Source organism: Daldinia loculata (assembly GCF_022478755.1).
Source record: "Daldinia loculata strain CBS 113971 unplaced genomic scaffold F4817scaffold_54, whole genome shotgun sequence".
Lineage (NCBI taxonomy): Eukaryota > Fungi > Ascomycota > Sordariomycetes > Xylariales > Hypoxylaceae > Daldinia > Daldinia loculata.
In genome coordinates this window covers 1-23573 of record NW_026054908.1, presented here as the reverse complement: position 1 = coordinate 23573, position 23573 = coordinate 1, and the positions used below count along the sequence as shown (strand labels likewise).

General features: G+C 45.5%; 6 protein-coding genes and 1 non-coding gene across 7 annotated transcripts; 4 read left to right on the top strand and 3 right to left on the bottom strand.

The window, feature by feature from the left end:
- Positions 1-2193: 2193 nt before the first annotated feature.
- Positions 2194-4681, bottom strand: F4817DRAFT_347371 (uncharacterized protein). Its single transcript, XM_049304540.1, has 5 exons — positions 4132-4681; positions 3513-3911; positions 2971-3465; positions 2764-2920; positions 2194-2710 (listed from the first exon to the last, which is right to left on the bottom strand). The coding sequence occupies exons 1-5, from the start codon at positions 4141-4143 to the stop codon at positions 2436-2438; spliced, it is 1338 nt and encodes a 445-aa protein (XP_049155886.1). The 5' UTR covers positions 4144-4681; the 3' UTR covers positions 2194-2435.
- A 191-nt stretch (positions 4682-4872) lies between these two features.
- Positions 4873-7538, top strand: F4817DRAFT_347369 (uncharacterized protein). The gene has a single exon (XM_049304539.1). The coding sequence runs from the start codon at positions 5126-5128 to the stop codon at positions 6794-6796; it is 1671 nt and encodes a 556-aa protein (XP_049155885.1). The 5' UTR covers positions 4873-5125; the 3' UTR covers positions 6797-7538.
- A 565-nt stretch (positions 7539-8103) lies between these two features.
- Positions 8104-9891, top strand: F4817DRAFT_319038 (uncharacterized protein; the record flags this gene model as incomplete). Its single annotated transcript, XM_049301006.1, has 4 exons — positions 8104-8205; positions 8284-8427; positions 8483-8825; positions 8900-9891. 4 exons carry the CDS (start codon positions 8104-8106, stop codon positions 9889-9891), a joined length of 1581 nt encoding a protein of 526 aa, XP_049155884.1.
- A 124-nt stretch (positions 9892-10015) lies between these two features.
- F4817DRAFT_367758 (voltage-gated potassium channel) lies at positions 10016-13335 on the bottom strand (the record flags this gene model as incomplete). Its single annotated transcript, XM_049307170.1, has 5 exons — positions 10016-10978; positions 11166-11996; positions 12056-12093; positions 12214-13156; positions 13217-13335. 5 exons carry the CDS (start codon positions 13333-13335, stop codon positions 10537-10539), a joined length of 2373 nt encoding a protein of 790 aa, XP_049155883.1. The 3' UTR covers positions 10016-10536.
- Positions 13336-13882: 547 nt separating this feature from the next.
- F4817DRAFT_347358 (uncharacterized protein) lies at positions 13883-15689 on the top strand (the record flags this gene model as incomplete). The annotated part of the gene is made up of 2 exons (XM_049304538.1): positions 13883-14168; positions 14238-15689. Coding segments are annotated over exons 1-2 (1220 nt in total), but the record flags the coding sequence as incomplete, so codon positions are not given.
- A 379-nt stretch (positions 15690-16068) lies between these two features.
- F4817DRAFT_t134 lies at positions 16069-16163 on the top strand. Its single transcript has one exon. It is a non-coding gene; the product is annotated as a tRNA-Pro (tRNA).
- Positions 16164-16825: 662 nt separating this feature from the next.
- On the bottom strand, positions 16826-21944 carry F4817DRAFT_225076 (P-loop containing nucleoside triphosphate hydrolase protein). Its single transcript, XM_049298863.1, has 2 exons — positions 20666-21944; positions 16826-20575 (listed from the first exon to the last, which is right to left on the bottom strand). The coding sequence occupies exons 1-2, from the start codon at positions 21797-21799 to the stop codon at positions 16871-16873; spliced, it is 4839 nt and encodes a 1612-aa protein (XP_049155881.1). The 5' UTR covers positions 21800-21944; the 3' UTR covers positions 16826-16870.
- Between the last annotated feature and the right edge of the window lie 1629 nt (positions 21945-23573).

Below are 23573 nucleotides of genomic sequence, written 5' to 3'. Positions count from 1 at the left end.
TCGCGGGGACCGTTTTGGCACCACCATCTTAGCTCGACAGCCGCAGGCCACGCGCGCCGTCGTTAGCTAACTACACGTATATCATTACGCGATGCCTACGTCCCCAACCCTCCCTCCCAGGCCTCCCTCCCAGGTAGGGTAGGGTAGGGTAGGGTAGTGTCTCCGGCACACTGGATCGAAAAGCTTCATTTAGAGTACATATGGTTTTTTGACAAGGCTGGGCCAGGCAAGGTCGTTGACTCCGTCCCATCCCACCATAGCGACTCGTCGCCATTCCATCCATCTATCCTAGCTTAGGCTAGTTAGAATTTCAGCCGGAGACTTTCCCGGTACATGCTTCACCAAAATACTATAGTGTCAAGTTTATCAGGCGCTACCATCCAGCTGCCGGTAGCAGTACCTGCCTAGCCTTCTCGGCAGGGCAGCCGCAGCGGAATTGGCAAGGCTCTGACCTATATACTGTTGTTACCTATAGAATAGCCTGAATAACTAACTCGGAACATTGACGACATATCATTTCCATGGAGGGTCACCAGTCCGGCTTATGATGCTAAGGTTTTGCTGACGCCTAGTTCACTCCCGCGCACGCGTGCTCTGGCTTACTAGTCAGGTAGTAGCCTCGACTGTCTCGTATTTCTGGATAGACAGGCCTCCGCCGCTGGGAAAGGCGGAAAAGCGGAGCCCCATGGCGTCGTTTTCGTCTTCCAGGAGAGGAGGGCGTTGCGTCATAGGTAGGTTCGGTATGTAGGTACGGTTCACTAGCGGGCAGCGGGCAGCCCGCAGCCCAGCCTCAAGTCATGTACCTACATACCACCCTACGTACACTAGGTGCCGTTCTACCTTAGCTGTAGGTGGTTACGGGAACTTAGCTCCGCGCGCAGGTGCGCTACACCTTACTCGATCCATCTGCTCGGGATCTGTGGATTGCGTTAGCCATCTAGATCAAAAACGATTCGCGCTACGGTTAGTGGAAGTTTATCGAGGGTGCGCGTTGTCATGTTACCGAGGGGAGGGGAGGGATGGGATGAGATGAGATGGGATGGAGGACATGTGACTAACCTAAGGATGTGATGTTGGACTAAGAGCGAGACGATATGCTTTGCTAGTCGATGGACGTAGTATATCTTAGAAAGTACTAGAATTGCTAGTTCGTAGAGTTGCTTAATAGACATCAGTGCCCTCTACGCTTCGCGAGGTCGCGTGCGTGCTGCTATTTGACATCTGACAGTGGTCGCGTGCGCGTCTAAGGTATATTTGGTATCAGCTACTGGTGTAGTTGTCGCCCCAACCCCCAAGATAGAAGGCGAGGATGAAAGACAATAGTCAACGCATCTAGCTCTAGCAGAAGCTTTCGCGAAAAAGACTAACGTAGTGCTACCATACATGTCAGTAACTCGTGTCGATACTAGTAAAAAAAAAGGCTTCCTACAGAGAAAACAAAGCCCAAAATGCCATAGATGTTACAGCCGATCTTATAAGAGAATCTACGTTGAGAATCTCGGAACACAAGTACGATTCGTTTCAACAACCCCAGAAGAGTACGATAGAGTACCTTGGCTTGCCGCTGTAATCCCTAATATCGGAAGATAGATATTGATAGAATACTTAAATTGCTACGTCTATATAAAAAAAAAAGGTTCCTACGAGACAATATAAAATCTTAGAATATACTGCTTGAAAGAATAGCAGGAGGTGGGATACGTAGAGCGAAAAGGGGTAAGAGGCTAGAAGCAGCATAGCTATCGAATGTCACTATCCTATATTTTGGCAACCTGTATAGGAGAGATTATATATAAGAGAAGAGTTACTAGATGGTAGATTATATAGTTTCGATGCAAGTTTAAAAGTCTATATGCTCGGATCCTTCGTGGTCGTAAGGTCTATACGTAATGCATCTCGTGGCGAGACAACGCTGTGTTTCGCCGTTGAACCAGTCTATCATTGTTGGATGAAAGAAATTTACCTAACCTATAAGATTTAAGCGGCGAAGGGGTTATACTTATGCCAGAACAGTAGCCATCGGCTAGGTTTATGTAACAAAATCTGGGCTTCGTCATGGAAATATGACTACTTAAGGAGAGATACGGACAGAGGCAGCAACCATGGCCAGGGGTAGTTTGCCTAGTTATTTATGCGGGATGGATATGATGGTACTATAAGGCGGGCGGGAAGGAAAAGGTGAATGAAAGGAATTATATTTTCGTGATCTCATACTGGGCGAGTTGTTCACTAGTTCCCTCTTAACTGGTTACAATTTATTGAGTGATCATTGATGAAAAGCAATAGAACTCTTGAGACTCTAGGGTATACAAGAGATAAAAGCTAATGCACAGAGTTAATATTCGACTTAGAAAAGGTATCTCGTAATTGGCTGATACATTATGAAACCCCCTCATGGAAGCCACCGCGTCAATCCACATCGAGCAAGAGAGGATCTACCACTTAGGCTCGTCCCCTTCTACCTTGGGCGTCCCAAGTGCATTTCTATCAGCGAAGGGATCGTTCTCATCTTCGTCTGCGTAGTCATCTTCATCCGAGTCTGGAGGGGAAGGTTGGCGAGGAGCTATCACTGGCTTGGACGCAGCAGATGGTCGCGGAGGCGGCATCGGTCTAGGGGGAGGGCTTGGGTTTATACTGAGTTGGGCCATTTCCGACACAGGGCTAGACGGGCTTGTCGGCGACATTGCCTGTTTGTGCTTCTCGGTTGCCACTATCTCTAATAAGTAATGGTTATGGATATCATTTATGAAAGGAATATCTTACTCCTATAAAGATGCGCTTGTTCAGCTAATTCGTCCTCCGAATCGCTATCGGCGTCGATAGAACGATCTAGTTGCTCATAAGTCATCAGGGCCACCACGAGTTCATCATTGGCATGGAGAAGACCACCAAGCCATTGTTCATCTTCAACATGGTGAATCTACTAAGGTAAGCAAACAGTCATACATTCAACATTGGGCTAAGACGTACGTAGCGTAATATTTTTCTTCGGAGCTTTTTACAAGTCTCGAATCGCTCCACAGCTGAGGGGTTTTCTGAGATCCTCTCGCGTTCTCGATTTATGCTTTGGAGAGCATTGGTTAAGTTCGTGGCAGCGAGGGAGGACTCGGCAATTGCGACTTTCATGGTGTCCTTTTCTGCTTCGAGGTTGAAAGGCTTGTGCTTTCTCTTACTTCTTTCCTTGTCCTTCTTCTTCTTGTCCTTATCCTTGTCCTTAGTGGAACTAGAGAAAAAGGAGCCAGAACCAGAGCCAGATGATGATTTGACATGGCTGAATGACTGTACAGTTTGGGCGGGCTGAGGAAAGGTAACGGGTTGTCGCGAGGACGAAGCCTGAGATGGGGAAGTTGGGGAGACTGGAGTCTGTTCGGCTTCGTCCTCAGAATCGCGGAAGGGGTCTTGCTCCGTTTCACGCAAGACCTTGGATTTCGCTTGAGTGACAACTTGTTTACGCCGCGGGAGTTCCTAGCATGGTTACTTTTTAGAGTTCCAAGTTTATCTAGGCTTCTTACCTTATATAACATGGCAACTCTTTCGAGACCTGGCGTATTCTTATACTCTGTAGCCCAGCCTCTGAACAGCTCAGAACATTTCTTCTTGACATCTGGATCAGACAGGTCCGAAGTGCCGCAAACTCGCAAGCGCTCAAGCAATGGCTCATCTATAAAGGTCCGCTGAAAACGCGGACCAGCATTCTGAATTAGGCCATCAAGAAGCACAAGAGCCCTAAGCTGCCTGTGGACACTACCGTACTTCAGCTTTTTTCTCAAGGCACGAGCAGCCTCTGCGGGGCCAGATGCTTGAAGTTTGATAACCTCGACCAGATCAGGGATCCCACTAAGATCGTCTTCTTCAAACTGCTCGCTAGTGAGGCGCTCAACGGTCACGGTGACAGCCGAGTATGGTTTCTTCTATCAGGCAGGTTAAAAAAGTTCGTATATAATGACAAGAAGCTACTTTATTTATAGTCTTCAGAATTGGATTGAAGTTAAAATAAGTATGTGAAAATATACATATATATATAGATGGAAGTGGTGATTATAAGAAGGCCTAAGGATATGGAAGCTATTGGTGCGGAAGCCTTCTCCGGTCTCAAAATATTATGAGACTTTAAACGGGTATGCAACTTACCTGGGAGAACATGGTTGCAAGTAATCAAACTAGTAAAAGTGTATTTGGTATAATATTTAGATAATTTGCGTCCCCGGAAGAATCGAAGACGATTAAAAATATGCCTTTTGTAGGCTGCGGTCGTGGATGATATGCCACAGCCCCAAGGTAAGCAATGCTTGTAATGCGTGTGAATGGTGAGGAGGCGCACGAAGTGAATGTTTCACACCAAGGCAACACAAGATAGTAAACAATCCCATCTATCAGTGATTCCTATACGTACGCCTTTCGTGGTACTTAGGCTGGGTGACTCTATTTCCTTAAAAAGAGAGTCTGCTGCAGTATGCAAAGGCTTTAGCGCACAGCGTCAAGGACCAGGTGCGTTTATCTGACTTTGCCCTGTACGATTGAACTTTGATCGGCAGAACACGAGGGAGGAACTCCGACGATACGGATCAAAGTCAGCACTACATGTAGCGACATGCGACATGTAAGTATCAAGATTAGAAGATGGGCTGAGTTCAAATGTGGGAAACCAATTTGGAGCGGGGTGCGATAATTAGTCTAATCAATATGTTACAGTGATGCAGAGATGGAGCAGTGGTATGTCACTTCTTTTAAATGAATCTCATCTCCATCTTCAATTTGTTATCTACCTAGGTATGTTGTTATTGAATTACTAAGGTCTCTCTTTTAACCGACCTAAATCCTAAATGGTTAGTACACCTGCCTCTTTGTTCTCAGCTATAGACTTGGAACTTACCCTGTGAGCAGTTTCCTTATTTGAGTTGATGCAAGTAATTTCATTGGACTCGAGTAATTGTTGAATTATGTAAATGTGTACAAGAGGTAGGAACTACCCGTAGCTGACTCATACATGTACTTAAGTCTTACACGTAGCTACCACTTTGACAGACAAAGCTATTATGCAAAAGCCATTATACAATTGACTCTAGTCCTTTCACCTACTTCAATCAGACATATCTCCCCATGATAGACGTCCGAACATCTTATAATGAGTAACTATAATCAATTAAACGGTCAGAGGCATCGGCTTTCTAAATCAGCACAAGAAAACGCACCACCCTACACTCATTTCGATGTTACTGCGACCATTAACAAAGAAATACAGAATGTCTTTTCAGGAGGACTCATCCATAGCCCTCAAAGTCGGAGCTTGAAACGCAACCGAGACATGTATGAAGAGGATAATGGCGTAAAACACTCACCTCACAAATTATCTCTACCAGCCGCACCATCTTCTAGCCCCTTTCAGACACTCAGAGTCACGAAATCTGGCGCCACAAATGGCAGCATCTCTTTTCCCAAGACAGAAGACGCACAAGCTTCTTACAACATAAAGCAGGGCCAATTTATCGATCCTCGGTATCCGCTAGAACATACCACCATCGAGCAGTTGACTCCTTACTCTACTCCAACAGTATTCAAAACCAAGGGCCAGCAGAATCGTAACGGCGTAGTAGGGTCGTCGAAAGAATTACATATAGTAAACAGTCCTCCCCTAGCTAGGAACTTGGGGCGTTTTCCTGTGACGCTTCCGTATACACCTAAATCAATCGATGCTTCTTGGAATTCGAGCCACGGCAATCTAGTTGGCACAACAGTTGTTGGGCGACCCACCGGCCTAACACATCTCACCACATTAGGTAATGCGCATCCCTGCAACGGCGCTGACAACGACAACCAAATTCTAGGCAAATCGTCTAAACTGGATAATCCGAACGCTGACGCTAGCGACGATGCCCAAGATGAATATCCTCTTGACAGTGACTTGATGGAGGAAGACATGGCCTATCTTCTCGGAATGGCCCTCGATAACGTCCAAGAGGCGCATATACCCCCTTCTAGCGTTGCTCAGGCATGGGATCGTGACTCGAGGTCGGCAGTTGAATATGACTCGACTCTACAACACTCGTCCCCAAATGAACTAAGTGCCTCGCATATAGTACCTGACATGGCCGAGAACCCTAACAGCAACCAAGATGATCTCCTCGATGAAGATGTCGACTGGAATGTCGTATATACTATGACGAGCACAATTCCGAACGGCGCATCGAGTACCAACCTCCAAGACACAGCTAATCCTTTGCTACAAGAGCAAATCACTCGCACGGAGGAACTTGTCGAGTGTGATGCTCGCATTGAGGACACGACGCCCTTGAAGCCATTCGTGAGACCGCCCTTCCCTGAAAAGGTCCGTGATCGTTCTGCCGTCTCGGAATTATCGCCGCGTACGGTATTGCGGACCTGTTTTCGAATAGGAGAGTTGGTCAACCAAGCGATACATTGTCTAAACCATCGGCAGGATGTAGTCTTCGAGCTGTTCGCGAGGGTAACGTATTCAAGCCGCGAGAGTCTTCAAAGAAACCAACATTTCCAGTTCATTGACCTATTTAAAGATCAGCTTCCGTACCCTGCGGGGGTCCTCTCGAACTGGCGAGTAGGCACGCAGCTGGATCGCCAAAGTGCGGCGTTCCTAGGTACGAGGGCGGAGCCTAAATTATGCCGTTGCGTATGCAAGCCCAGGAGAGATCCAAAGGTCGCAATCGGCCTAACTCTTGTCGTTGCTGCCATCAGAGAGATTGACTGGGCGCATATCATATTGGCCAAAAAGACAGTCTGCGGGGGATCGGATGATGCAGCCCGAGATGTTGTCACACAATAAAACTACGAGAATCAATAGTGGGCTGATGGATGGGTGGATATGTAGAGAAGTGCCAGTGTATCTGTCGACGAGCTTGCTATGACACAGGTGGAGAAGAGCTTTGGGGGAATGTCGTAAAGGAGGCCAATCGTCTAATGCATTTAACGATAGCTTTTGTTCCTGTCTATGTATACACAGCGGATGGGTACATGATCGTTGATAGTCAAATCAAGTAGAGGAGAGTAAATTGCTAGGTAACGTCCGGTAGCCAATGGTTCAACATAATATGAAGATAGCATAATACTGTGCTAGGACTAGAGCCCGGTGCTTAAACATGTTGGTAGAGTCTACCAAGTAAATTTGAACCAAGTTTGAGAGTGCGCACTGGTGAATGGACACTCCGCACGGAGGGCAAATCCCTCAGAAAATACCATCGAGGTGATGGGGTCTCACCAGGAATACCCGTTAGGTGGAGAGTGAAACAGACCTAGCGCTTTAGATTAAGATGGAGAGGAAGGGGTTTGGTATGATACATCATAACATAATTGTTTTGAAGATGATTTGAACTAAACAGATAAGTTTTACCTAATAGAAATCGTGTACTCGGCAGGAGAGAGAGAGATAAAGCGTTGCTTACCTACCTAAGGTATTTCGGGTATCTTATTCGCTTCGTTGAGATGAATGAATATGTTGAATATGCGATGCTGCATCAAAAATTTTAAAAATGCACGGTTACCTGTATTGGAAGTTACTTTGTACGTGGTAGCTATTAGGGTATCTATTAGGGTAGCTTCAATATTGCTCATACAGTCCATACCTCCGTTTTTTTTCTCCGTCTCCCGTCCCCCCCCCTTACATACGTCGCACACATCACGTGTTATTCCATCTCCACAAAGTTCTTAGCTAGTACCTACCTTAAATCATAAGCTCCATTTGGGCTCGGAAACCCTTCAACCTTTTTGCGACGAGCAAAAAATTAGGAGAACGCGTTTGTCGTATTTTCAATCACCTCTCAATCTGGGCTTCTATTTGCTTTCCCACAAGGCCGAATTATGATAAAAGGGGGGATTCCATTCTCGTCTTAGTCCTCATCGAAATAATCCACTGTCCCAATATCTCCCCAACCTTCTGAGAGGGGCTTCTAAAATTCATCTTATTGCACACTTTAGGCGGCAAACATCGAAATTTCGTCCTAGAACCGTCTACATCGTCGCGCCAGCTAGCAGTAACCGCCGAAATAGCATCCCTCCCAAGCCCAGGAGGCAGATTTATTCCCAAATATAATAGCACTAAATTGTCACCTATAGATCGCATCTATGGGGTCCTCAATGTTGTTAAACGGACAAGATCCGGCTGCTTTTAAAGCAGAAACGGAAGGCCGACTTAGTACTTATTACCAAGTTGATAGCGAAAGGCAGGCTTTCATTCATGTACGTTAAATGCTGGCATTCCTGTTTCTACCCCTGGACTCTGGGTAAGTCCTTGTTGCGCTAATACATATCTGATAGAATATGCTCAACAAAATCGAGGCAGATGCTAAGAAGATTAATGAACTTGAACTTGATCTAGACGATCAAAGGAAATCTCGAGCTGATTATCAGTACAAGGCTCGTACTCTAGAGAGTGAAGTGCAGAGGATAGCACATCAACTTGTCTGTTGCGCTACTTGCTATTTTCAAGTCATATATCGGCTGACGCTTGCAGTAGAATAAGGATTCGTTTGTTGTCGTGCTAATTGATGGCGACGGGGCTAAATTTCAGGACGAATTCTTGCGTGATCCTAGTGGCGGTGCCGAAAGGGCTGCTTTAAAGCTCAAGCATGCCGTTCGAGAGAATCTTAGAGATTCAGGAGTCTCGCAAGATGATATTCCTATTCTTGTCCGGGCCTATGCTAATCTCAATGACTTATCTAAGTCGTTACGCCTTTCGAGAATTATTGAATATGATGAAGATATGCGCTTGTTCGCCGAACGCTTCACCAACAGCCGTGCGGACTTTGACTTCGTTAACGTCGGCAAGGGCAAAGAGAATGCTGACTCTAAGATAAGACGTACGTTTTGGCGAATGCTTCATCGCAATAGCTATAACATCATGCCTGCTTCAAATTTACTCACATGCGTTTAGGTATGCTTAATCACTACTACAGAAATGTGCAGTGCAAGAAGATATTCCTTGCTGGGTGCTGCCACGATAATGGTTATCTACATGATCTTCGTGACTATACAGGAGATACCGAAGAGAGATTGGTGCTTTTGGAGACTACGCCCGCAGAGCCGGCTTTTAGGTCCCTTGGCTTTCCTATCGTACGTTTTGATGATGTTTTCCGGTCAGAGCCATTAGGCAATGAAACAAAGCATATCTTTTCAAACATCACTGCTCCGCCAGGATTTCGCTCGCCCATTCAGCCGTCTGCTGCGCCCGGTCCAATTGCTCGGCCTACACAGCCTATGCAGAGATCGGCCACGACGGCCGTGTCGCCTGCTGCGCAAGAACAAAGACAATCATCTACCCCTATTCCGACTACCTCTACACCAGTTTCTGTTAGTACCCCGTCGCCAATACAGCGCACTTCTTCTCCTGAGCAGCAGGGAACTGCCCCGCCACGTGCGTCAAGTGTCATCAGCTCCGGAAATGGCGGCACTTCGATCAGTTATGCCACTGCGGGCGGAGTCAACGACCATCAAAATGTCACTGTTAAAGCACCCAAGCCTAAGAAACAACCAAGGGTTATATTTTACAACTCAGATAATTATCGTCTTGACTCGCCAACCCAGCATCCACCCAGAACCCCGGCGCAGTCATCTTACCAAGCTAAGTTTCAGGCCATTAAGCCCTCGGTTTTCTGCAACGACCATTACCTTAAGGGCCGCTGCAAATGGGGTATTAGCTGCGATAAGACGCACGACGCTGAGTTAACCGGGCCGGAACTCGCTATCCACCGTTACAAAGCTCGAACCAGCCTGTGTCCTGCTGGTCCTTACTGCGTCGACTACGACTGCTATCTTTCCCACCATTGCCCTCGTATCCCGTGCACCAGGGGAGATATGTGCCCTTTCTCCCATACCGAGAAGTGGGGAGATTTGCATCTAACTAAAGAGCAGCTTCAGCCCTCGTAAGTCATCCATTGGGGGCCTTGGGGGCCGGATCCGGGTCCTTGTCCTTGCATATTCTGGCTTGGCTTTCTTGTTACATTGAATATTGTGCTGACATAAGACCCCTCACGTAGGACCAGGTGGACGGAAGGCAATGAACTTCCCGAACATATCTAACCTAACCCGAGCTCACACCTGAAAATGAATGAAAGGTGGGGGGAAACGAGCACTTACGCACATGCTGGGTTGATGTTTTTACTACTCTTTAGACGTTAAATTTTACAACAAAGTGGACAGGAGGGACGGCCATCTGTTCTAGAAGGGGCCGGGAGAAATGTTTGGGGTGGCATAACAATTGCAAGTAGTTTTTTTTTGAGGACATGATGTACTCCCTCCTTTTCCCCTGGCCGACAAGAATAACAATACATCGGATACAGGGCGGATATCACTTATGGAATTGAGAACAGCCAAGGCTATGGTGATGACGAAAACGCCGTTACTACCTCTTATTTAGAAAGATCGCCTCTTTATATTATTACACATTAGCAAAAAATTGACACGACTTTCGTTTATTCGTACTTGTTCATTACTATGTATAATGCATGGGTATATACTCTTTCCTTTGCTTATATTAGGTACCTGTTATTCAAGCTCGACCGGGTGGGTGGGTTAGTAGTAACCCGAAGCCTTCTTCTGCTCCTTCTGCCGCTCTTCCTCTTCGACTCTTCTCAGCGCATCTTGGCCTGACCCGCCTTCCCTAACGACGGCCTGCAACTCTTCTCTAAGCTTCTGCTCTAGCTTGTCTAGAATCCACTCCGCTTCCTCCCGGGTATCTAGGAGCGGGCTTCGGTGTCCGATCCAGCTCCACTTCGGTATATCTACAGCAGTACTCGCTTCTTCGCCGTTCTTTTTGTAGTTGCTATTTTTATCTTCGTCGTCTCTGGATGTTGAATTATTATCTCCATTCACAGAGGTGGCGGATTCCCCGCGCAGCCGATCCGCAAGGGTGCGAGAAGGTCTGCCGTGGCGTCCCTCCGGCGGCTGGTGCTCGGGTCGGCGGTGGTTCTCGGCGCTGCTCTCGTCCTCGCCGATGAGTCGGAGATACCATGCCCTGCGTCGAGTTAGCGTGGAATGGATGGCTACCAATTTACCTAACGTATACTGATATCTAGCGATCCGTCGAAGCACAAGATTGGAGCTGGAGATGAAGAATGAATTCGATAGCTAGTAGAAGGAAGGAAAAAAGAAAAGGGAGATGTGATAGCGGGGAAGCGCGGAAATGGCTCGGGTTTACTGACCACTCCTTAAAGGTGTACATGCGCGGCGGCGAGTGCCGCAGGTGCTTAGTCACGCGGGATATCTCGTCGATTAGGACGAGGTGGTATTCGGCGCGGGATTTGGGGAGTTCGGTGGGTAGGCTTTCACGAGCTATAGAAGCGGAGCGTCTTGGTGACTTCGTCTTTGGGTTTTTGGAGGGTCGAGATTTGGGTGTAGGTTGTGGTCTATTATTAGGAGTTTGTTTGGTTGAAGTGTTTGGCGGCGGTGACGTTGGTTGTGATTCTCCGTTTTCAGCGTCTTTCTGGGCCCTCCGGTTGCTTTCTGCATTGTTTATATCAGTTGAATTAGAAGCCCCTTCTTCATCTTCCCCATCACCCTCCTCCTCCTCGTCTGTGTGCTGCTCATTCGCCGCTCCTAAGAAGCCCGGGGGGGATTCTTCGATATCGTCGTCCATAAACAGCACGCCACAGGACAGTTTTGACAGCAACTGCTTCATTTCTTTCTTGAAGCCATGTTCTCCGGGTAAGATTGTGAGGTTTCCGAGTAGAAGGGTACCATCTTTAATGCCCTTCACGATCGTGTCCCCCGCGTTTGATATCAGGACAGTCATAGTGGGCAAGGCGAGCAGGGACCAGAATACAAAGAAGGCCTTGGCTGAGTTCGACACTGGGGTGAGGTCACCATACCCGATTGTTGTTAATGCTGTGAATGAGAAATAAAAACCGTCGAAGTAGGACCATCCTTGATAGGGGTATTCGCACTCTTGAAAAATCTTGGCACCTATGAGCCAGAGCAGCAACCAAGTAATAAATGATACTGTCATAGCGGTCCATCTTTCTCTTTTTGATGCTCTGCTATATGTTAGTATTATAGGATGGTACATAGATATTTGCTATCTTGATATATTCACATATCAGGAGAAAGAACAGAAGTCCTTGACATGAAAGACTGTGCAGGAAAGGAAGTTTGACCACTTACTACCCCAAATTAGCATATATATATATAGAATAAAAGGATAAAAAGGTGGAGAAGGAGTCCCTAGGGACCACAAGTAGACTGTGTACATACCTGTCGTTGAACCTTGCGCATGAGTTGAAATTCTTTCCGACGGCGCTCAAACTCTGTCCAGCGAGCATTCGAAGGGAGAGCGTCTGAAGCTCCATCGTCGATCGGCTCAAGAACACCACCATGTCCTTTCCGCAAGACGCGCCGTATTAGTAGCTGTCGTTGCCTCTCCAACATGCGCGCGTCGAGCCTATGCTTGCCGCGATCAAGAATCAAGCTCCGGATAGACCCAATTACCAAACCAAGGCTGATAACACCAATCAGCGCGTATGGAACGAGAAGACCACGTCCAAGACTAGTCTGTGGGGATAGTTCCCCGAAGCCAACTGTGAAGAGAGTGACGTCCGCCCAATATATAGAATCAAGGTAGTTCCAGCCCTCGATCTTGGAGAAGACAAAAGCACCTAAGAGTAGGTATACGAGGAAGAGGATGGTCTGAAGCATCAAAGTCCTCTGGCTAGTTGTCAACTCAAAGTCCTTGCCGTAGTGCCCGGTTTGAGCACCCCAGACCGTGATAACCATAAGAGAGGCAACTATGAAGTAGATGATAGCTGCAAACAAGCCGTAATAAAAAGCTTGAGACCAGACGTATTCAATCTGCGGTTGTAGATCTAACGGTCCGGATGCTGTAGCGCACAGGGCTATGAGACATATTGCTGATATGTACCAACCAGCTATCGTTATAGGTTGCGCAATCGAAAACCGCACCCTCTTCGTCATGTTCAACAGGAGAAACACGTTCGCAATTATAGCTAGAGCTAGTTGGACGGCATTCACTACTGTTAGCCATAGAGGGTCCTTAACATACACTGCTTTAGTAACGTCAGACCCTGGAGGAATATGCTGCCTCCAATATTTGACAAGCGAACAGATACTGAAGGCTGAAGCCACGGGACCTAGGGTACCAGCTATCATGGGAAATGCGGCTGACGCAAACCACCAACGGCTATGAGTTTATGTTAATTAGACTTAAAATTTCGAGTAACAGACACGTTGATTTTCTTACCTAGGATCGAGATGAATCTGGTCATTCCTGATACCTCTGTCCCCAACCTTGTCATGATCCAAGCCATCGACAGCTTGTGACTGTTCGTCGATGTTATTATTTAGGTCTGCATCCTCCATCTTGATGAGCGAGAGAGCAGGCGCTCGCTCATATTTTGTTCATAGATTTTTGAAATGTTAAGAAGCAGTTTTGATCCATACGCCCTGCCTTGGTCGTGCCTTGGTTGCGAACCAGATGAGGGAATTCAAGATTGAAGAAACCAGCGGTTTGAAGACGTCTAATAACCACTTCCTCTTTACTGCAGGTCTAGATAACGAGCGTCGAGTATGTCCCCACGTTTTATATGTGTAGATACGACATTTATGAGAATAAACATGGCGGAATAAGAACATATATAGTAGACAAAGCAGGGTCAGGCGCATGTCCTGATATGGATGTTTTATGTGGTATGACGTCGCTTGGCATCGGGATCGCGAAGCTAAGCTTTAGGTGGACATGCCTGCTAACTTTACCTGCTTGGTACCTACCTAAATAACCTGTTGGAATGACATATGATTGGTTCTAAACCCACTAAGAAATATGCAACAATCGATCTCGTGTCACCTAATTTTTATCGCTTGGCGCAAAAAAAAAATAGTCCGTTTGATTTTGCTACTTTCTACTGCGCATGATCCTATGTAGTTACGCGCTTGATAGCGTCGATGCAGTAACTACAACTCAAATTATATACATCTAAAAAGACGAGACATTACCAATTTCGAGTAATAGGGCATTGATGAGTTCATGTTTCATGAATTCCGAGTCGCAGAGAGAAGATGAGAATATGGATCCCGAGTAGGAGTTTATTATTTGCTGGCCTTCGCGGCCACAGACCGAGGCGCTATAGCGCTGTTACCAACAATGTAGAACGAGTGAATATTCGTGTCGGCTCATCAGGCGATATGACCATTGAGTAAGCAACTATGAAATATATACATACACAATTGGATTTGTTAAATCTGACTTATGTATAAATGAGTAGTTTACACAATATTGCGAAGTTGTCATCACAAAGCCCCTTATTGGTGTATCTACCACCATTTTCAACACCCTACACAAAGACACCTGTCTGGTTGCCAAGATTCATGCTGGGGAAACCGACAGCTGTGATAAACTACCGTTGGGATGGCTCCTATCCCTTCCAGACTAAAAAGGCTGCCGCTCTAGCATCTACGAAGAAATCGGACGAGGAGGGATTCTCTCCTGTCTTGTCCTGGCCAGCCCCTATTCATGACACTTCAATGGCTTACAACTGGATTGTCCGAAACCTAGGTCCGTCTGGTTTTAATCGTCGAAACATATACCTGTACGGCTCGTATCTTGGCGCATCCCTAGCAATGTCTCTTGCTCTCACGGAAGCTCATCCCTACCAGCGGACGGCTGTTCGAGGATGCATAGCCTTGAATGGGATATATAACTGGACTAGGTTTCTCCCTGACCATCCCATTAACAAGCCACCGGAGCCAGGTTCGACCTCAGAAAAAGGTTCATCCCGCCCGAACGATCCCCTCTTCCTAAAGCTGAAGCAGCACGTCGAGGCATTATTCGTAAGCCCAAGTGGCCTCTTCGATCCGTTTGCGAGCGCTTCTCTATTCTTCTATACCCCTGAACTTCTCGTGCCACCAGACTTCACCACATCTGCTCTCTCCCCCGACGCATCGCTCCTAGCGAATGTATCTTTACCGAATGCGGTGACGGGTGAACCAACGCTAATCCTCAGGCATCCTGAAAAAATCTGGAACGTCTTCCCGCCGATGGCATCCGCGCTGGAAATCCCCCAGACACTGCTGCTCTACACTACGCCGCACTCATCCTTAAGAGGGCAGCAGGAGCAGAAGAACAAGGAGAATAGTTTTCAGACCCAGGCCCGAGAACTGGGAGGGGTCATGCGTTGCAGATTGTATAAAGGGCAGCAGAAGGAACGGAATAAGTTTGATGATGACCAGTGGGAGGACGAGCCTGATGGGGCGGTTCAGGTTCATAATGTAGGGCCCAGTTATGCATCCTATGCATTCAATAGAAAAGGGGAGGAACTGGCTGCGACCTGGCTGGAGGATCATCTTAGTTAGTAGGTGCAAGCACATAAATCTCGACTCCTATGCGAATGTCTGTGGTAAAGATTCCATGCTGGTTCTAACATATAATCGCAACTCATAGATGAGTTCTATGGCATCAAAAGGGGGACTTGACGTGGTTGTTGTGCATGTGTATACTACCTGTTAGAATGATTTTCAAGGGCAAGCAACATAGCAACTGAAAAATCAAATACATAACTACACAACATCCGGCATACGTTGATATCTCTCACTTGAGATCTTCATATAGTTCGAACTTGCGCAGTTCGACGCAAATCTACCTTCGTTGGGGACATACACTTAAGAGGCTATCATTTTATTCAGTACACCTAAAGCGATCATCAATGCATCTATCTATCACTGCAAATTAGCGAATTTAAAGCCACTTGTCTTCCTAGAAATGGAAGAACTGGTTTACGTATCTACCTACCTTAGGTACCTAAGATACCTTTATTTGAACGACATGCTATCCGAAGTAAATGAGGTCCCTATTTGTCCACTTACTAAGACAACAATGCCATTGCCAGCAAATCACTCTACCCATTTAACCTAGAAAGCACCAAGTCAACATGCGCTAATTTCTAAAGCACGAGACCACAACCATCAATCTTCCAAAACCCGCCCCCCAAGTCTCCGCCGAACTAACCCCTCTAAGCACAAGTCCCCACACCCTGGCATTCAGCACTAACCCCAACCTATATAAAGCCATATAACAGCGATGCTTTCAACAACTACTAGGGTCTGATGGTCTAGTGGTAGGATTCTCGCTTTGGGTTCATTCGAAATGAGTCGCAAATTGCGAGAGGTCCCGGGTTCGATCCCCGGTCAGACCCTGCTTTTTGCATTTTTCTACAACTTCCGTCCACGTTAGTTATGGATAATCGACGGATGCTGGGGGGAAAAAAATACTACCTTTTTGGTTTGCTCATGGATGGATGGGTGGTGGATTGGTAGGATTGGTAATTAATCGCGCCGATGCTACGTGATTGACAAGGTTCAATGCAGAAATACCCGGGACGTTTCGTGGGGTAGAATTGCACAAGTATTTTTTTTTCAATTGCACCTCTCAGCAACCTTCGCGCCTGTTTCGTAGAATTGAGTCGTCTTTAACATGTCGGCAAGTATTCGTTTGCTCATCGTTTGCCACCATTTGCCGCGTACTTGCATCATATCCCATTCTCTACCTAAGGTATACATCTAGCACAACCTCCCAAGTCTGTTTCATCGCCATAATCTTTTTAACAGAGGTATATATTCTGTCTAATCAACATATGAGGGTATATATAATACATATAAACCGTAACTTTCAGCTGCCTGTCCACTCTATGCTATATGTCCACGCCGTATATATATATGTGTATGTATATGAGGTACCTAATGCATGTATATATACTAACCTATATATCCATCTAATTGGCACTTTCGTCCGTAAACCATATTTTATCGCATGATATCTACCTCTAAAATGCAAAGCAGTAAGAAATTCTCTTGTATGACAAGATAGGATATATGCAGGCATATGTATATGCAAATCTGCCCTCTACCTCCGCGCCCACCATGCTTTCTTCTTCTCATTGTACCCTTCCTCGCGAACATTGTGCTGCCCGACGATCGTCAGGAACACCTGGTCGAGCGTCGTCGGCGTGCACGAGAAGTGCTCGATGCCGAGCTCCTCCTTGTGCTCCTCTAAGATCACGATAAGCCGACCGACTGCGCTGCCGGTGCCTGCTACGGCGCTTGCTGGTATGGAGAATCGCATTTGTCCGTGGTATGTCTTTTGCTCTATCTCTGCTCCTGGCCATTTGTCTGCGACCCATTGCCTTACTCGCTCCATCTCCTCGGGCGTCGAGTGCGGCGCCGATTTGCTGACCATATGCACGTGGAGGGCATCACCGAAGCGCTGGCGTAGATTCTCTGTCGTCCCCATGGCGAGCATACGCTTAGCTAGTATACCGGCGCGGTTTGCAAGCGCGTCAGCTTCCTCCATACTATGTGTAGTGAGAAGGATGGATCGACCGGGTACGATCGAGTGTAATGTCCGCCACATTATTCGCTTAGCTGCAGCATCGAGACCAGAAGAGGGTTCGTCGAGAAGGACAACACTAGGATTACCCATCAAAGCGATACCGAGGGATAACTTCCTCTTATTCCCGCCGGAAAGCGCATACGCCATACGAGTCGAAAAGGCCTCGAGACCCACAGCGCGAAGAACAGCCCGAACATTGTGGTCGATGTCAGGGATACCCCTAATCCGCGCGTAGAAACGTAGATGCTCGAGGACCGTCATCGAATCAATAGCATCAAATTGAGGACACACGCCCAAGTGGGATCGAGCTTCAGCACGATGACGACTCACAGACGTATTCTCGACGAGAATATCACCTCCATTGTAGCTAGGTTGGATGTCGCCACGGATCAATGAGATAGTCGTGGACTTTCCAGCACCATTGGGTCCCAATAGCGCAAAGACCTCGCTGTGCTGAACGCCGAACGTAACATTATCAACGGCCGTGTTCTTACCAAACGTCTTTGTTAAGTGTAGCACCCGAAGACCGTCGCTTGCCTGAGGCGTGCTAGTTACACGAACCAGTTCGTTGGCAATTTCTTCATCCGAAGCAGCTGGGTCATTAGAGGATGGCGGTGTCTTTTGCGTGAAGCGGTTGAGTAGACTACTTCCCGACCCGCTGTCGTGCCATAGTAGGTAGCCGAACAAGAGGATCGATTGTATAATCAAGTACAGAATTGGACCACCGTAAGCAGTTATGGCGGCCGGGTTGCTTTGTATTTGGTCTCCATCGCACGTTACCGAGAAAAGGTTGAGGGCGATAAACATGGTTCGAACGACTGAACCAATGGGCACGACGGCCGATATAACGAAATGGGCAATGAGTATAGAGGAATCGATAAGAATGACTGGTGAGTATGTGAGAACGCAAAGATACGCAATCAAGTAGATCAGAAACCCGACTGCCTGACCGGCTGCCGAGAAAGCATACGTTGACAGCTGATTGTTGCTGAATAGAGATATAACGTATGAGAGTAAAGTAGACGCTAAGCCGTATAATATGAAAATGAGAAAGAGGTAAGGGACGTGGTACCAAACATCAGATGATGCGGCAAACGCGGCGGTAGCAAGCCCGGATGAGACAATAACGATTGCAAAGTCGAATAGCGTATAAGAAGCCCAGAGCGGCAGTGAGCGCACTCCGTTCGAGTACTGTAATCCTCGGACGTTTCGACGTCTCTCTATGTTTGGGTAAAGACCAAAGAAAGCGGGATATATGGACATGGCCAAACAAAAGTAGATCAGCAGCTGCAGAGAATCCCCGGTAGACGGCGCCCAAGGGGTATCGAACGGCGCGTAAGTCGTGGCAATGCTAGTGTTGGCCAGCATAGTGTCCAAAGCGTTCATCGCGAAGACTGAGGTAAGGACATCTCCGCTATCTGCTTGGTAGAAAACAGTAGGTACAGAATTAGCATCCCCAAGCCACCACCCGCCAGGTGTAATGTTCTTTCGCATCGTTGCGACGAAGTTATTAAACTCATCTAGCGAATCGACCAGATGTAAACTCTCCATGAACGACGCAAGCGGATTCATCGCTGCCCCGGTCAAATTGTCGGCTCTGATTTGGAGCTGACTTAGACTCTGATTCCGGCTTTCACTTAGGAGGACAGGGGCGAAAAGTCTCTGTATCGTCTCGTTACTAAATTGCGAAGACGGGCCGGCGACTAGCCACAGGTTGTCATATAGACTCAAAGAACCGGATGAATCAACATTCTTTTGATCGGCCGGGCTACATCCCACTGGGTGTTGATCCGCGACGTAGAGAGCCGTCAGAGCTGCCGCTATTATCGGGATTAGGAAGGCTGCCACGTAAGGAAACCAGTTTGTCTTGAAGATAGTGCACCGCTTCATGAACAGTACTCCTGTCTGCCTCAAATAGCCAATTGGGTGTCCTGACAGCAACTCTAATCTGTCCTTCTCAAGCTCACTTCCAATACTGCCCTCGGCGCCTACTTGCGTGTCGCTAGCAATTTCAGCAGAGGATGACTTCTCTGCTTCTCGAATAGCATGCTCACCTCTGACTTCCTCAGCTACCTGTAGGAAGACATCTTCGATAGTGGGGTTGGAAAATTTGTAGTCGTGGATTCCTGCGGACTCAAGGGAGCGTATGACCTCTGCAGCAAGACTGGACGTTGGCGCAATATAGCTGATTACATCGAAACCTATCTTGCGGGTCACGTTTTCGATTTCTGGCGGATTCTTGATCTCTCTGGCGTTAAATACGTGGACCCGGTATCCGGCGCCCAATCTCTCTTTGAGTTCGACAGAAGACCCTTGGGCACGCAACGTGCCCTTGGAGAGGATAGCAATATGATCGGCAAGCAGATCAGCTTCGTCAAGGAAATGGGTAGTGAGAATGATGGTTCGCTTTCCACGCTCGGCTAAAAGTATGTCCCAAATTTTGCGCCGGGAAAGAGGGTCAATTCCGGACGAAACCTCGTCAACACAGCAGACGGCGCTCCCACCAGTTAACATCATTCCAAGTTGTAGCTTTCGTTTCTGGCCACCTGACAGGGTCTTGGACATGGCTTTAGCTTTTGGCGCAAGGTCTACCGCCACCACCAAGTCGTGGATCTCCTGTGAAGATGCAGTATTATTAGGGGACTTCAGCTTGTTGAAAATCCGGATGTGTTCTTCGACAGTCAACTCGTCCCATAAGACATTCTTCTGTGGCGCAATACCCAGCCCTCCTGTTCCATCGATCGTGATACCACCACTAGTCATCTTACCAATGCCAGCAATCGAGTCGAGCGTCGTACTCTTTCCGCTACCGTTAGCCCCGAGTAAAGCCAATATTTGTCCCCTTCTTGCGGTGAGTGTCAGCTTATCAACGGCCACAACTGGATCCTTCGGCATGGATTTAAAGGGAAGCAATCGATTGAGAAAACTAGGGTAATATATTTTCGTGAAGCCCTCCAGACGAACGGCGTCAGCCGGTGCTGTATCTGCGCTTTGCCCTTGAAGAATCGTACGCCCTTTAGTAGTCGTGCCGTGGAGCACGCGTTCGAGATAAGCCCCAATGGCGGGATAGGCAATGATCTGAATAGCGAGGAATATCCAAAAAACATAACCAGGGATGTTCCATGGATTATCAGGGGGGTTCTTCAATAAATCGGCCGGATATGATAATCTTTCATATCGCGCTATATATGTCATAAACCATACAAAGTTACAGGGCGTCTATAATAGTGCAAGATTAGCGATTGTTCACTTAGACTTCAAATGCCAAGACGATTGACGGGGAAATAAGTAACTGCAAGAAACACATACGAAGAGTAAACTCAGAACTGCGACAGTAGCAGTACTAGGCGATGTCAGAGTTTGAGCTAAGATTGCTAGCAGAATATACGCTATCGTCGTCACAACACCCGACAACTGTGATTTGTTGAAGAATGCGCCACCGAGGATAGAGAGGGAGGCCAAAGCGAGTCCGTTAAGGACGAAGTAAAGAAGCACAATGGCGACGCTCGTATCTGCCCAGACTCCTCGCGCAATTATGATCGAGCCAATTACCCATCCCGGAAGATAGACTGCGGAGAACGCAATATGGTAGGAGAGGAGTCTTGCGACCTGGGGTTCCCATCGGTACTTGGTGGGCATCGTGGCGTCTAGCAACTGAGACATACCTATTTCTCTTTCGGTCGCCATGTGGCCTGTCATATGGTAGCATATGCCGATAACGACAACGAAAAACGATACGCTCAGGAAGTTTGTCAATGCTGACTGGTAGTTACGCCGGATCCGTGCGGCCCTTTCCTCTTGAGTTTCCGGAGTGTACGGGAACTCGTCTATAATGTCCGGGATCCGGGACTGGCCGCCGGTGTTAGAAACGTCCGAGATGGCGGCATCTACGGCCCGCTGCAAGGGAAGAGTGTAGATCTGAGCACTATTATCGTCCCGTGTAACATCAATCTTCGATCCCAACTCGCCATCTGCTCGAAGCGTGTAATTCCATATCCCCCCTTCGCCTTCGGACGGAGAGGAAAAGAATACTACGGCGCCGTAACAAGGCGATACGCCGCGCAAGGAGCTCCGGCACGCATAAGACAAATCGGACAAACTCGATAACCTCGACGCATTCTTCCCGGCTCCAATTACCGTTTCCGAAAGTGTATCGATAACACGTTCGATGTCGCCACCCACGAAACCACTATTTACAAAAGCGACTGTATTACGATTCGTTTCGGTCGCAGCAGCAAGTCCGTTCTGTAGTGACCTAATAGCGCGCGAGTCTCCAATGCCATACACAGCCGGGGGCACGAATAAGTTCCGCGCAAAGGTAAGGAAAGCCGCTAGAAGAACAGGAAGGATAAGCGCTCTTATGATAGTCGCGAGCCAATGGCGGAGGACGATGATCTTGAGGTTCTTGGCCGTCAAGGTCCAAGTCTGTCGCAAGAAAGCCATTGTCGTCAATGGCAGACAGACTCGCAATCTATCTCGTCTCGAGAGGAAGTAGAACGTCCTATCGAAAGGTAGTCGAGTCGAATTAAAGGTCGGCGTCTGCTGACAGATCCGCGTCGTAAGGAATAATTTTTATCGCGCCATGTAAGATGTGTCAGGTAGTCAATGTATCTATCTCCCGCAGAAGTAAGAAAAGACGGGAAAGTCGGGAAACGGGACAAAGGATAGAAAGTGAATTGAGTATATATTTTTGTATAGAATAATATCAAGCCAAGTACCAAGCCTCCTAACCCTTACGCAAGAAAACCATCAAGGACCAAACCCGCCTGAATCATGTCGCCTCGTTCAGCCCAGACGTTGCACGATCTACCCAGACTCACGAGCTCTCATGGGTAATGCGTTAGGTATGTAAAAGAAATCGGCGATTGGATTGGTCCGAACGTCCCGGAATTTCCTACATAGGTACCTATGTACGAAATGACGAGGACCTAAGTACCTAATGTACAAAGGTCCAGGTGTGGATCCGCTGCTACGCACGGACCAGCCACCAATGAGGCATTACCGCCCACAAAATGGCTTTAATTATATATATAATTATTTTTATAATCTTTATATAAATTTAATAATTAACGATATTATGCGATTTATTTAAATATTATTATTAATTATAATATTATATTTTAAGTTTTTATATTTATAAATATAAATGTATAAATAATTATTTTTATAAATAAAACGTTAATTTATATAAAAATATATATAAATATTTTAATAAATATTTATATTAAAATAAATAATAATATTAATTATAATATTTGATAAAAAAAGTAATAATGGTTTAATTAATAAAGTTTTTAAAAATAAAAATATTTTTATACGTTTTTAAACCGGTTATAATTTTAAAATTATAAATGTTTATAAATATATAATAAATATAAGTAAAAAATTTAATAAAAAGTTTAAAAATATTAAAGTAAAATTTAATATATAAAATATTATAAATATGATTAAATATCCGTAATAAAAAGGAATAACGTAACGAAAAAAAAAGAAAAAAAAAACAACAATACGAAATAAAACTATTACGATGATTGTTATTGTATTAATTGTTATAAAAATGATGTTATACTGATTAATTGTTATATTAATTACGAATTATATGTGTGGGTGTTATTTAAAAAAAATTGCCTTTTGTGTGGGGAATAGTCACGTGTTGCCACGTGATTATCTTTACGTAATGATATCCCATTAAATATAAATATATAAAAAAATTATAATACGGTAATAAAAATATTAAATATAATAAATAATTTTATAAATAATATTATTTAATAATTACAAATATAATTAATTTTAATTAAATTATTATTATTATTAATAATAAAATTAATATTATTAATATTAATATAAAAACTTACGTAAAAAATAAATTTTATTAATTTAATAAATAATAATTAATTATTAAATGGTAAATTTAATTTTTATAATAATAATAAAAAAAGTATTATATATAACGATTAAAAACGTAAAGTTAAAATAATATAACCCGAAATAATATTTTATTAAAAAGGTAAAAATTTTGCAAAATACGAAAATAAAAATAAAATTATTTTATTTTTTTATTTTAAATTTATATAAGTAAATAATTAAATATTATATAAATTAAACAAAATTTAAAATCGATTAAAAATAATATTAATATTATATTATTTATAATTAATAAAAATATTAATAAAATTATTTAAAAATTTTTAATAAATAATAATATAAATATATA